This window comes from Gouania willdenowi, chromosome 5 (genome assembly GCF_900634775.1).
Source record: "Gouania willdenowi chromosome 5, fGouWil2.1, whole genome shotgun sequence".
Classification (NCBI taxonomy): domain Eukaryota; kingdom Metazoa; phylum Chordata; class Actinopteri; order Blenniiformes; family Gobiesocidae; genus Gouania; species Gouania willdenowi.
In genome coordinates this window covers 40,487,527-40,502,076 of record NC_041048.1, presented here as the reverse complement: position 1 = coordinate 40,502,076, position 14,550 = coordinate 40,487,527, and the positions used below count along the sequence as shown (strand labels likewise).

At 37.3% G+C, this 14,550-nt stretch overlaps 1 protein-coding gene across 2 annotated transcripts in view; it reads left to right on the top strand.

The window, feature by feature from the left end:
* slc2a9l2 (solute carrier family 2 member 9, like 2) overlaps window positions 1-14,550 on the top strand; it is a 204,598-nt gene that overhangs the window by 10,907 nt on the left and 179,141 nt on the right. Inside the window, exons 1-2 of one of the 2 annotated variants that reach the window (XM_028446777.1) lie at window positions 7,108-7,227; window positions 8,299-8,397. Coding sequence is in view for 1 of the 2 variants with exons in the window: in XM_028446776.1 (XP_028302577.1) it covers window positions 8,296-8,397 (102 nt within the window). In the remaining variant the exon portion in view is untranslated. Of the gene's footprint in view, window positions 1-7,107; window positions 7,228-8,295; window positions 8,398-14,550 lie in introns of those variants that run through there. The other variant, XM_028446776.1, reaches the window with a different exon arrangement.

Here is a 14,550-nt window from a genome sequence, read left to right as displayed (position 1 = left end):
CATAACATACTGTATGATCAACAATATGGATTCAGTAGAAACAGGTCTACCTCAGTGGCACTCGTGGAATTTGTGGAGGAAATAACAAAATGTAGAAAAACAAAAATATGCAGTGGGAGTGTTCTTAGACTTAAAAAAAAAGCTTTTGACACGGTTGATCACAACTTACTAATAATAAAACTACAGAAATATGGGATACGAGGAGTAGCACTAGCATGGCTTACCAGTTACTGTAGCAACAGGAACCAATGTGTACAATTACAGTAGGTCAGGTAAAATCACAACTTTTAGAGGTAACGAGTGGGGTTCCTCAGGGTTCAGTGTTGGGACCTTTATTGTTTATTTTGTATATAAATAATATCTGGGAAGCCTCTGATACATTAAAGTGTATTTTATTTGCTGATGATACTAATGTTTTCTGTTGTGATGTAGGAGAAGAGCTGAAGAAGTTAAAGAGCTGGTTTGATTTGATTAAACTAACACTAAAATTAAACAAAACAAAATGTATAATATTTGGAAACCGTCCAACTTGCTCAACCAAAAAGTAAATGATGTAGAGATCAAAAGAGTGTCTGAAATCATATTACTTGGTGTTATAATAGATGAGAAACTGGGCTGGAAATCACACATTAACTACATCAAAGGAAAAATATCAAAGACAGTTGCAATTTTATATAAAGTCAAATATCTCTTAAATACATCTTCATTATACATTTTGTACTGATCCCTCATACATTAATTACTGTGTGGAGGGAACACATATACAACATATACAGAGCTGATCTTCATTCTACAGAAAAGAACAATAAAAATCATAAACAAAACCACCTACAGAGAACCAACAAACCTGTTTTTCATTTAACTTAATACGTTAAAATTTAAGGACCTAGTTGACTACAAAACTTGCCAAATTATGTACAAAGTAAAAAATCAGCAATTACCAAACAGCATCCAGTGAGACAAGGCAAACATCATATCTGAGGAATTTTCATATTCAAAATACAAACAGTGAGAACCAATATGAAGGTTCACTGTGTATCAATAAAAGGAGTTAAATTATGGACAAAATGAAATCATGTAAAACTATAGGCAGGTTTAAATACATGTTTAAAACTGACATTTTAAACAGATACAGAATAGATTAACAAGGGGGAAATGAATAACATCATTATAACTATGAATCCAGTGATGTGTCCTTTTGTTTGGTTTTTTATGCTGTCATTGGTCTGATTTTGTTGTTGCATTTTGAGACCAACCGTATTAATGTCTATGACCTGAACAGTGCTTCAGGGTGAATTTATGTGAAACATTTTAAGAAGGAATAGGTGTAGGACTAGATACATTTTTTATTTCTTCCTACACCGTTTTCAAACAGAATTTAATCTAAATCTAATAGATATTTGCAATTGCTTATTATTATATATTTTTTTTTATTTTTGTTTATATATAGATGTGTGTTTTTTGTTTAGTTTGTTTTTAATTTTTCCTCATTCAAGTTTGAAATAAAATATTAAACTTTTTATTTACATTTTTTGTGTTTTTTTTCAGTTTTTCTTTCATTTTGCACTATTATACTAAGTTGGTATTTATTTTTGTTCTTCCTGTGAATTTAACCTCTGGGGATCAGGAAAGCTCTATTCTATTCTATTCTATTCTATTCTATTCTATTCTATTCTATTCTATTCTATTCTATTCTGTTCATCTTTATTTATTTGTGCCTGAACATTGTTGTGTATTCGTTTACAGGTAAACGTAATCTGTAAAATAATGGGTCATCATGCACATGAAATGGGCTAAATCAAGTTATTTTGGTGACCCGTGAATATAACCTTCTCATGATGTCTTTCCAATGTCAGTACGTGGGCTTAGTGTGAAATCCTCTGGAGGGAATCCATTAAATCAAGCGTGACATGAAGATGCTGCTGCTAAATTGACATAGTAACTAATCTGAAAGGCTACAGTGGAAGATGTAATACAAGCACATACTGGAAGCATATTTTTTATTATGGAGTGAGTTCTCACCTTTAATCTAACACTACCTACGTAAACACCTTCTCTTTTTTTTTCTTGGCACCTGCTGGATTTCTCACAGGCTTCATTATTGTGAAAATTAAAAATAGACACAGATACAAAACAGCTTACTGTATCTTGGTGTTCACATGGCGTTTAAATTTGAGCCGTGAAGCAGATTTTGAATGTGAGCTCATTATCCATTAATGGATTTTAAAGTTTAAAGTTTTTTCGTTAGTCTTTTGACTAAAATGCAACTTAGTTTTAGTCCAAATGTAGTCATCATAGACTAGTTTTAGTCAACTAAATGACATTGAAGGAGCATAGGGCAGGATGAAGAAATACAAGACTCAATAGTGACACGACGGCTGTTAGTGTAACTGTAGTCATCAGCTGATATTGTGACAGTTATTTATTGTGGGGGAGGAGTTCTATAAAAAATTATATATCCGTAACTCCTTGGCTATTAATGCAGCACTAATGACATGCATGTCATCTCATAGGGACAATGTCAAGGATGTGTTTTTTGGAGCCAAAATGTGAAGGTCAAGGTCAAGGTCGCGTCAAGTAATAATAATAATGCATCAATTTTTTATTGCGCTTTTTTGGACAATCAAAGTCGCTTTACAGAATTAAGGGATTATTCTTTCACTCTACACTTAGTGGTGGTAAGCTACTGTTGTAGCCACAGCTGCCCTGGGGCACACTGACGGAGGCGAGGTTGCCAATGAACTGTTTACATGGTCAGGTTAAAGAGGAATTCACTTTTATTCTGATTTAAAGAGGAATTAAAGATCCCATGTAAACGTGTGAAACGTGGAGCCTGGAGCAGTCTGTTGATTTAAAACTGGTGTTTACAGCGTGAAAGTACAATGACTACTTCAACCTGCTGCTGTAAAAAGAAAAAAAATACATTTCAAGTGTAATGTAGGAGCCGTTTTGTGTTTATTGTTGGCATGTTATTTAGTTGTGGATATGTCTTATATATTATTTAAAACTAGGGACACTGAAGGCATTGAGGTTAGAGTTTAGATTTTAGCTCAACTGTTGGGCCGGTGTCATGTACTGAGTGTGCATCGTACTGAGATTGTATATGCACATGCGCGGAAAAAATTAAAATAATCATTTTTATTTATTTTTGTTTTCAAAGTTAACATGTTTTATTTGTTTATTGGATTAGGTTAGGATTAGGGTTATAATCTCAGTATGGAGGTCAACTCAGACCGTGACAATGGGCTCAGGCTTTCATTTTTCACTTTTTTTTTTTTAAAATCTCTATTATATTAATATTATTTTTTAATAACACAAAAACACTTCTATATTGTTGTGGTATTATTTCTAAAGTGATTTCTGCTAGTAGTGGGACTGGATATTGACGGCGTTGTGTTGCGTGTTCATCGTTCACTTTCACTGAATAATATTTGCTGATTTTGCTCATTCCTCACTTGCTGCTGGAGCTCAGGGAACAAATATGATTGGTGCTTCAGTCAGGTCTGTCCTCCACGCACGGACCACCCGGTCTGGGCTGCATACTGTAACGGACTGGGTTCTATGTTCTGGTTATGTTCCACTTGTGTGTATTCAGTGGTTAACTGATGCTGAGATTTCCATGGTGATGAAGACATCATGGTTACCTGCAGATTTCTCTGCCAATGTGTGTCTTTGTTTACATGTGTTCTGAGTGTTGATTGGCTGGGAGGCTGGGGAAAGGGCGGGCGCAAGTGGGGAAAATATTTTGTTCCCACGGTACTGTGAGTGTATAACATCACACATCCTGGTTGGGTCGGGCGTTTTGCCCGCGGGCCCGAATCGGGTCGGGCTGGATTTTTAGGGCCCGATCTAACCTCCATATGAATAAAGTCTCGATGTCTCATCTGCGTTGCCAGCCAATGGAGACACACATCATCACTGGCGGCCATCTTGTCACGGTCAGCTCGCCTCCCCATAACAGTGTTGTTATAAAGGTCGAAGGGGTTGTTATAACACCGCATTCATGGATAATTATAATACACTTCCGGTCACACACACACACACACACACACACAATATATATATGAGCTACTACAACTCAGCGTACTAATGGCAGCAGGAGAAATATGTATTCTTTTATTATAGGAATATTACTAATGTGATAGAATATTCTGAATTATTATACTTTAATATTTGTTTATTTATTTGTACTTTAAGAATAACCACATTGTTAATGAACTTGCATTTTTACCCCTAAATGTAATGTTTGTATTCTTTTATTATGTTCGGCCCTGAATATAGGAGAAGCTAAATAAAAATAGCTATGAAAATGTGTCCAAAAGAAAAATTTAATTATTATGTAAACCCAAACATAAAAGCCTTGTGTAAACAACAGTCTTGCAATTCTATTAAGTCCTTTGTGACAGGACCTGTATTGTACATACTTCCACTAAGTATCTAATCCTAAATATAGTCATAGTATTGTAATATGTTACATGTTAAAGATGATCCCACGGGCTCTGGTTCCACCAAAACGCTGATTGGATCATCCGTAGAACGCACACAAGTCTAATAATTATTTTATTATAATTAAATATTTATCAATGATTAATTTGACAATGTCATACTTCTTTTTTTATTTATTTTCCAAGATTTCATAAAATAAAATTAAAAAAACTTTTTTTTACAAAGTCAATTTTATTTCATAATGACTTTGGTCTGTCAATCAAGGCACATATAAGGCGGAGCCAGTTCAGTGATTGACTGATCCTTTACACAGACATGAGCAGCAGCACTTGCATTATGGATTCAAGCGTGGACACTTCACGAGTGCATCACACGTTTGAGTAACACAGTCTCATCCCCAACTCGTCACATATTGACCATCGTCAGTGTTCGACGTACAGGGTACCCCTTTGGCATTCATTTTAGACGCTGAGGATCCGTGTTCATCCCAATCAATGAAAAACATGGCAGACATCTCGTATATTTTAGTGGAAAATTGCCTTATTTCAATATAGATTGTGGCTTTAGAAATGTTTTGATGACATTTCTAGTGAGAAATGTACCCTTAAATTTCATATTATATCCATTCGGTTTATGTCAACTGTCTGTAGTTTTTTTGTTACAACGCACATTCTTCTGTGGTTGCTATGACAACCTTTGACATCAAAAAACTGCACACACGCCAAAAGCAGATACATATTAATTCACGGACTGAGTGGATGTTGTAATTATTTATTATGAAACATTTCATATTTTCATCTCCTGACCGTGGTTGGGGGACACAGGGGAGGTCCTTCTCCTCCGGTGTTCGGACTGGGCTCAGGACAAAACACACACACATCTGCTCCACTGACACACACACACACACACACACACACACACACACACACACACACACACACACACACACACCCACGCGGAATGCACGCGCTCCCTCACTCAAAATGAATATATTCAAGCTAGACACATCTCACAGCATTTTTCTTGCTTTATTTTTTATTATTATTAATACGTTTATTTATATTTCTTCCCATTTTAAATATGTTCCTACACCTCGTTTCTCCCACTGTGTCGGTCAAAGAACGGCCATGACCGGTGTCCAGGAAAACTAATCGATCTTTGATTGACAGACCGATGTCATTCTGCTGAAAAACAACATTATGAAATAAAAAGGCTATTGTGGAAAAGGACATTATGAAATAAAAAATTGACTTTGTAAAAACTTTTGTTTTTTTTATAAAATCTTGGAAAATAAATAAAAAGCAATTACATTAAAAAGTATGACGTTGTCAAAATAAATATTATAAAATATATAATTTCAATAAAATAATTATTATTAGATATTTAAGTATAATAAAACATATTTCATAGTAATATTAACTTATTTACAATTTAATGACCATATTATATATTTGTCTGTTATTTATCAAAATGGTATTTATTTCAAAATTTTGTTTTTATTTATTTAATTATGACTCTTTTGGTCTTCCATACATGAGCACTGAAAATATTAAAATGAGCACCACATCCAAGTGTGTTAGCGCTCATTTGAGTACCTAACATTTTACAGTGCAGACATTATTGCGATTAATGTTCTTGTTCTTCAGGATACAAACATTGTCTGGGGAAATTATTTTAGGTAGTGCTGCTCCTGTTCATATACAGTTCACAATTATGTATTTAATCTTATTTTAATTGCTTTGTTTAATAGATTTGCAGCCAGTGAATTGTGCAACAGAAATACTTTTTACTTTTACTTGAGTAGATATTTGGATCAGTACTTTTTTACTAGGAATGCACTGAAATGAAAAACGCTTGGCCGAATACTGAATACTGAAGTTTTTCACTTTTTTTTTAATAGTGCATGATCAGAATCTTTATTAATCCCAGGGGGAAATTGCTTAAAGTATGAAAAGAGCAGGAGCGGCTGTAACAGGCAGCTTGCAAGGTGGCGCATGCGCACTACCCAATAAAATAAAAATAAATAGCCTTGAATATATTTTTAGACATGTTTTTTAAAGTAAATGTTTATTGAATATTCTGACATTTTTTAAATACTCCAGTAGCCTTTGCTTTTAAAAAAAAAAGCACAACAAAGTTTTTCATTTATATTAGCCCTTCAAATAAAACTAAACATGCATTCCCAAAAAAAAAAAACTAAAGTGCATTAAAGCGGAGGTATGATGAAAAAAATTCCAATGGTTTTACTACAGTGATATACATCCTTTAGCCTCATTCAGAGGGACAAAGTGTAAAAGTTCTGTTTCCTCCCTCCCTTGTTATTCCAAATTTTATATAAAGTCAGCTCCAAATGGGACAGTTACCTAATGGAAAGTTCTCTCTTGACAATCCTCTCTCCTCCTACCATGGACATAATACACACCTCCTAGAATGTGAGCTCCTCCCTCTCCATCTAACAGCTAAAACAATAACTGCGGTTTAATATAGAATATAAATTATACTTTATTGCCGTATATGTAAGTACAAACTGCACTACTTTTTCTGCTGCCGATCGTGTTGGGAGTCACTGCTTGGAGCCACGGACCCATTGCTTAAACACATCAGCTGTTAGCACTCCATGCTAATGCTACACCAGCCTATGAAGAGACCCGACATTGCTTGTGAACTGAGGAGGAAACAATGGGGATGTTTACAGATTTGTAGCTCACAGCGCTAACAACAGACTCGGTTGTGGAATTGGACGACTTCCAACATTTACGCGGTGACGGAAGACGGAGAGCGGTAAGCGGAAAGGAGGTGGTCTGGCTGTTTGTCATGAGTCTGCTTTATTTAGTCACTCCCTGTTCCTTGATTTTGCCTGTTCCTGTCTATGTTTTCCTGCCTGCCCAGTTTTCCTGCTCTCCACAGCTGCTCCTCATTCCCTCGACAAGTCGGAGGAGGATATATATATACTCCCTCAGTTCAGTCAGTCTCTTGCTAGATTGTCAACCTGTAAAGAGAGACTTTCAAGCTCTTTGAAATTATTGAGAGTTCCTGATTCTGATTGTAAAGTGTTGCATCACCCTCTACTATTGGGTCTTGCATTTAACTCACTCCACCGGAGGCCGAATGTGGCTTTTTTGCAATATTTGGCCAAATATATTTGGTGCATCCCTACTTTTTATTTTTACTCAAGTCGTTTTTTTACATAGGTATTTTACTTCTCAAGTAAGGAATCTGGGCACTTTTGCCATCTTTGCTCCTTCGCTAGCGAGAAAAACAATGGTGGACTTTCGCAAAAGTTTTCATCAGGTTGAGGGTGGAGTCCATGGGTGGAGTTACCAGCGAAGGGGAGGGTATTTTCTTTCTCAATTTCATTTGTGATGTCAGAAATGTGTAAAATTTGAAACTGAGCAATTTTCTGTGTTGTAAGACTTACAAGACCACAAACAATCAACTGGATGGATTTATTTCATATTTTGTGTGCTGTGTGGACACTCAAGTTACCTCATTTGTGTTCAAAAAGACTTCAAAACTTGATTTTTCATAATATGTTCCCTTTAAATCAGTTGAAGAATGGTTTGGGATGAAGGGGTTAGAAATTGAAAAAGCTGAAATTTCCAATAGAAATGATCTGGTACAGAAAAAAATGTAATAAGTCATAAAGTTTAAAAGTTCCAAATTATATAAGTACAAGCATACATCTTTGTAACTTTCTGGACACTTTGATAGATTGTTTGTGAAAATCGGACAAACAGTGTAGGAGGAGTAGTGAGGAAGCTTCCTGGATCCTCACTAATAACATGTGGCCTGTTTTTAAATTTAATGATGAGCTGATATCTGTGTGTTTTCTGTTTTCTTTCCTTATAGCAGTCAGTCACTCTGTGTCTGCTCAACGCTGCCTTGTTCAGTGCCCTGGGCTCGTCTTTCCTTTACGGCTACAACCTCTCAGTGGTTAACGCTCCTGCTGTGGTAAGTCATGCTGATTCTAAAAAATCTGCTCCTGATCAGACATTTATTAATTCATTACAGTGGATTTAATAAAAAGAATATTGGAAACCTTTTATTTGCGTAAGCAGGAGCAATGTTTGTCTAGACAGATGAGCTCTATGGAAGCCTGTTTCCACCTGTAAAAAACAAAAACAAAAAGCAAAGAAATCACCTCCGCAAGTCATAATTATGAGTTAATAAAGTCATAATTATATATAAAAGTCATTGAAGCGTCCAAGTCCTTTAACTTTGGTGCAGGGGTTGTTGTTTTGACAGGTACTTGGTTGGTAAAGAATATGAAAATGGTCCGTTGGTGTTTTGGAATTATTTGCTCTTTAATCCAGGAAATAAACAGGATATTGTGAGTACAAAATATGTATCATTCAAATGTCCGGTAAAACTCAATACAGAAAACCCAATCACAAGAGCCCCAGGAGTACCTTGAGTACCGTCGAAAAACCTTTTGCTTCTCCCTGATTGACCACACCTGTGCTATCACCATGGCAACCTAAATAACCTGCATGCCACGCCCATGTACGGGTCAGGTAGACACTACGCGTATTATACGGAGGTAGCCAGAAATAAATCATGGCTTCTACACACCAGTCCCTAATTGTGTCTGGCAGAAGACAAAGCAATTACCAAACTGAAAATCAATGGAGCCATATCCAAGTAAACAAAACAAAAACATCAATATGCAAAATAAACATGTTCGCACACAAAATACAGTACCTTAAAATGTAGTTTCACAAAACAAACACAATTTTGTCTTTCTATCACACTGGTTTTGGTTTGAAGACGCACCACACGTACCAGACCATTCTTATTTGAAAAGGTTTCTAATCCTCTTCCAAGTATCCATGACCCACTTGTTCCAACCCTCTCGGAAACTGAAAGGTATGGGATCATCCCACCCACATTTTAGTCAGTATAATTACTGCATTAACAGTTTGGCATGGAGTATGACAGGGGCTAGGAATCCCAATGATCGTAAATAGAGCTAATTATTGACAGCATACCTTGTTTGGTATAAGGCTTCTCCTTAATTTTTAACTTGAATTTGAAACTATCTGTTTCAATACAGCATCTCAACCCTTAAGCCCTGTCGACAGGTAGCTTATCTCTGTCTAGGTCCAACTCACACAGACCTTTGGATCTGAGCTCTTCTGGGATGCACTGAAGCACTTCTATCCAGTGCATTAATGTGAACCCTCTCTTGCTTTATATGGCCATACATTCTTTAGCCATAATAATAGCATCCCTTTCACACGGAAGACTTTTCAGCAAATCATCTATGTAAAAATTCTTATTTACCGTTTCAATTACATCTTGTGAAAAGGTGGCTTTATTGTCCTCAGTCAGCAGTCTTCCTGAGGGCATAGCAGGCGCAACTGGGAGAGGAAACTGCTCCAAAAAAATGAACAGTCAAACGATATTCTACAAGGTCTTGATTAAAAATGCCTGGAGGCCACCACACAAAATTCAAGAAATCCATATGTCCTTTTGCCACCTTCATTTGATGAAACATGGCTTCATATCTGCCATTAACGCAACACGCTGCTGCCAAAATCTCATTAAGACTCCTACCAGTCAGCTTGTCAAGTTTGGACCTTGCAAAAGTGAAACCCCTTTAAATTCTGCACCACAGTCAAACACGACTCGTAATTTGTGTTTTCGTGGATGGTATACACCATGATGGGCTATATATTACACTTTACCCCTAGCCGCCTCTAACTGATGTTGCAGCACTTGCTTGGCATAACCATTTTTAGTTACTTAATTATCGTAAAGCTTGTATACTCCTCATGAAAGACCGCATTTCTTTGAAGCTTCCTTTTCAGATCACGGCAAAGCAATAGCGCGGTTGTTTGGCATTGACGCATCTTTACTCCTAAAAGGTAATTGGAACTGATAATATCCCCTCTGAAGATAAACAGAACTTGCCATTATTTCTAAAAACTTATTTTCCTCCCTTGACATTTCTTCTTGTTGTGCGGCTGACTTTTCAATGAAGTCATAATTGTATTGACTAGTCAACAGTTCCTCAATTCTGTCAACTACAGTTCTGTTGGCATACACTGGAGGAAACACAGTTTTGTTGTCGCCATGCACTGACCCATTTATAACCCACCCCAATAGAGTTCTTATTGCATACTGTCGATAACCTCCCAAGGTTCCAGCTGGGCTGCATTGGTGCCAATTAACAGGTCAACGTCTGCATTTATGTAAGGAATTTTAAGATCTTTCAGATAAGGCCATTGGCTCCTCTCTCTTTCACTTATGATGTTGTCTGTAGAAGCAGGTATCTGTTTCTGTGAAAACACACAAGGAAGCTGATACATTTGCTTGCTTGATAATTCAGCAATCTCATAGGCTAATACCTTAGCTTTGTTTCCTTGAGTGTTCAGTTTTTGAAGGAGGTTTTCAGAGCAGAAGGTTCCTGTACTTCCTGGGTTCAGAAATGCATACATTTTAATGATTTTATCTCCTTTAGAATGTTTTACTTGAATGGGCAAGATGGGAAGAATACCATTATGGTGGCCAGCCCCTGTATGACCACAGGTGGAAGAAGTTGTGCAGTGTTCAGATGATTTTTTTTGTCTGCTCTTTGTACTTTTGATCAACCTCTCTTTGTCTTATGTGCAGAATACTGGGATGCAATTTCTGGCAGTGCATGCAAATGCTTTGCCTGTCACAGCTTTTACTTAAATGTCCTGTGTTCAGGCAGCCAAAACATAGACCGTTCTCCCTCAAAAACTCTAACTTTTCTCGATGTATAATTTTACACAGTTGATGACATTGTTCCAATAAATGACCATCATGTGCACAATACAAACAAGAAAAGCTGATCTTAGCAGCGGAAACATAATTTTTCCGAGTGTCCTGATGTTTATTACCAATTACTTTGCAATTATCTTTAACCAAAACATGAGTTTCTTTTTAACTGAGATTTCATTTGGGATTTATTTGATCTGAATGTCCTTTGCACAAGATGCGTGTCCTGCATTTCACCAAAAACTGGATCTGAAGTGATTCTATTTTGCAACTCAAAAAAGTTAACAATGTCTGAAAATCATGCCCTATCACCAGTTCTTTCAAAAATTCCATTTGTCTGTTTTCCATTTTTCTCTGAGTTTATAGGGTAATTTTTGAATCCAAAGTTTCATATTAGCAGACATGCTTAACTCATCTAAATAGCGTGACTCTTCCATTGCATGGCAACATTCACGTAGGAAGAGCCCATAGGCTCTCAGTGCCTTTGTGTCTTCAGACTTAAAACTTGGCCAGCTGATTTTCTTTTCCATATAGGCTGCTGTTACATGTAACTCATTTCCAAAGTGACAGTATAACCTCTTTCAGGATTCACATGAAGACAGCTGCTCACAATGTCTCTTGGTTGTCCAGTGTAGTACTGCTCCAGGTAGTACAAACAGTCTCTTTTACAGCGAGTCTTTGCCTCTACACAGTGCTCAAAAGCCTTTATAAATGAATTGAATTGTAAAGGATCTCCATTGTCAGTTTGAATCTCTCGGTGTGGCAACAAATGGGAATTTTGCATTTTGACAAGAAGAGCTGTTGTTGCAGTACACTATACAGATCTCTTGTTGATTGATTTTTAATTGTCAATGATTGATTGCTTTGGGACACTGTAGGGTTTATGTTGGTCTGAACTTGACTGAACCTTGGCTTCAACTGCTGATTGTAGTGATCTGCATTTAAATTGATTGCAACCTCATTATTTGACAAAGGTTCAGAATTCCTTTGCAGTGAAAGATGAGGCTCGTATTGAGAAACAAGTGAGCTCAGTCTTTGATTCTTTAAGAAAATATGACTACATCCTACAGTGTTTTGAAGCAACACTTCCTTCACAGCTGAAAGTTGAAGCCACACTTCCTTTACAGCTGAAAGTAGGTTTTAGTACCGCTAGCTTAGCACTAGCAACCCGTTGTCTCTTTAAAAACTGTTCCTGCTCTTCCAAGGCATACACACTCTTTGAAGCACCAGCACACGCTAAGAGTGCAGCCCTTTCTGCTTCTGCTCTTATATGTTCAGAAGCTGTTGAGCGAATGCTTCTGGAGGATGAACAGATCCTTGAGGAACCTTTACGGCATGAAACCTTCCTCAAGGATTTTGAAGCAGCATTTGAAATGCTATCATGCGGTTTGATGTTAATCTCTTCTAGTTCATTACTGCTACTAACTTTCTGTTGAGCCACCTTTGCCATATTTTGTTCATTTATATTTTGCACAACATCATTTAACACAGCAGTTGGGCAACTTTGAACGTCATCGACCCACTTTGTTGTAACAGCAATAAAATCATTGACATTCAACATTTTAGCTTGGAACCAAATATCATGTTTTTTTGCTTCTTCTTGAGGCAGCAAACCCAACAACACTTTATGAACTTTGCTTAAAACAATCCCATATATTTGTTAAGTTCATTTTTGACCTCATTTATATTGTCTTTATTGCCCATGAGTGCATTAATAGGTTGTTTCTCTTTAGAAACTATATTTATTTTAACCTTTCTTTCTTTTTCTAAATTGCTTATTTTTTATAGTAAAGCTTTGGGTGTTAATTTCACCTCACGCTTGTTCCTTTTCTCAACTTGCAAAGTTACATCCCCACCAATCTCACCCACACACTGTCCATCTTCAGCCATGTCAGCTCTTTAGTCAATGCTTTATTTACAATAGTTTATATTTTACACCAATGCCAATGAGTGCACGTCACAGTTTCCTGAAAGCAGGTGCCATTCTCCCATCAATGCATTGAGCTTCTCTACTGCTGTGAGCGGACACAGTGTCATTGACGTACCTCCATGCCGAACCACATACCACACTGGTGCGTTGGCTGGGCTTTGATGCTCTGCCCTTCAGAGTCCGATTCTGGAGCTGTGGCTCCAGCCAGCCACTTCCGTGGCTCCAATAGCTGATGCCAGATGCAACACCAGCCTCAGCTGGCCTCGGCGCCGCTCCACATCCGATGCGCATCGCTGCAACCCCAATGAGCTGGTTTCGCTCCTCAACCACCATGCGTGATCCTGATTGCTGTGGCAAGACCTCGTCTCCCAGCCATCGTGCGTGATCCTGATCACTCTTGGCTTCCTTGCTGTGCGAGCTCCAAGAGCCCACTTTGCCAATTCAGTGGCTCCAAAAGCCTGGCCGAGACAGATTTGGCTGACCAAGAATGCTTAGCGCCGGCCTATTCCAGCGCTTTCTCACCAGTGCACGGGTCTCAATCCCCAGTCCAACTGAAGCAGTTTTTTCGACTTAAAGTGAAGTGTCCAAGTCCTTTAACTTTGTCCACCTCTGGTGGTGCAGGGATTGTTGTTTTGACAGGTACTTGGTTGGTAAAAAATATGAAAATAGTCCATTGGTGTTTTGGAATTATTTGATCTTTAATCCAGGAAATAAACAAAAAATTGACCATTTAAATGTCTGGTAAAACTGAATACAGAAAACCCATTCACAAGATCCCCAGGAGTACCTTGAGTACCTTCAAAAAGCTGTTTGCTTCTCCCTGATTGACCACACCTGTGAGATAAAAACTCATAATTAAGAGAAAGTCGTAATTATGAGATACTAGGACTTTTCATCTCATAATTATGACTTTCTTCATGACTTTTTAATATCATATTTGCTGCGTTGTTTAAATAAACAGTCATTTTGTTCAGTTTTATGTTTCTTTATTAACACTTCTGTTCAGCAGCCATGTTTGTTTCCTTTCCTCTCTCCGTGCTCTCTGTATTCTCGCTCTAGCTCTCGCTGTTCTTGCGATATCACAGTATCAACTATACTACATTTCCCTCCATCGTTTAGAACAGAAACTGTCTAACATAAAGGCCTCCTTCTTAATAAATCTCCAAACAACAAAGTACATTGTTTCAAACTTTTTAAATCAAAAACATTTCCTTTTCTTTTCACATGATAATGCTGCAAAACCTGTCAACAAATCTAAACATTATGATTGCTATTTACATAAACAAACAAAGGAGTCTCTCTTGTTTTCATTTTTTTTTCTTTCAAGTCTCTCTGTATCTGATGGGCTTTCTGAAAACACGACCCTTCCTGGTAGTGATGATGACCTCGGACACAGGGGGGTCAGACACAGTTGGGGTCTCAACTGCTGG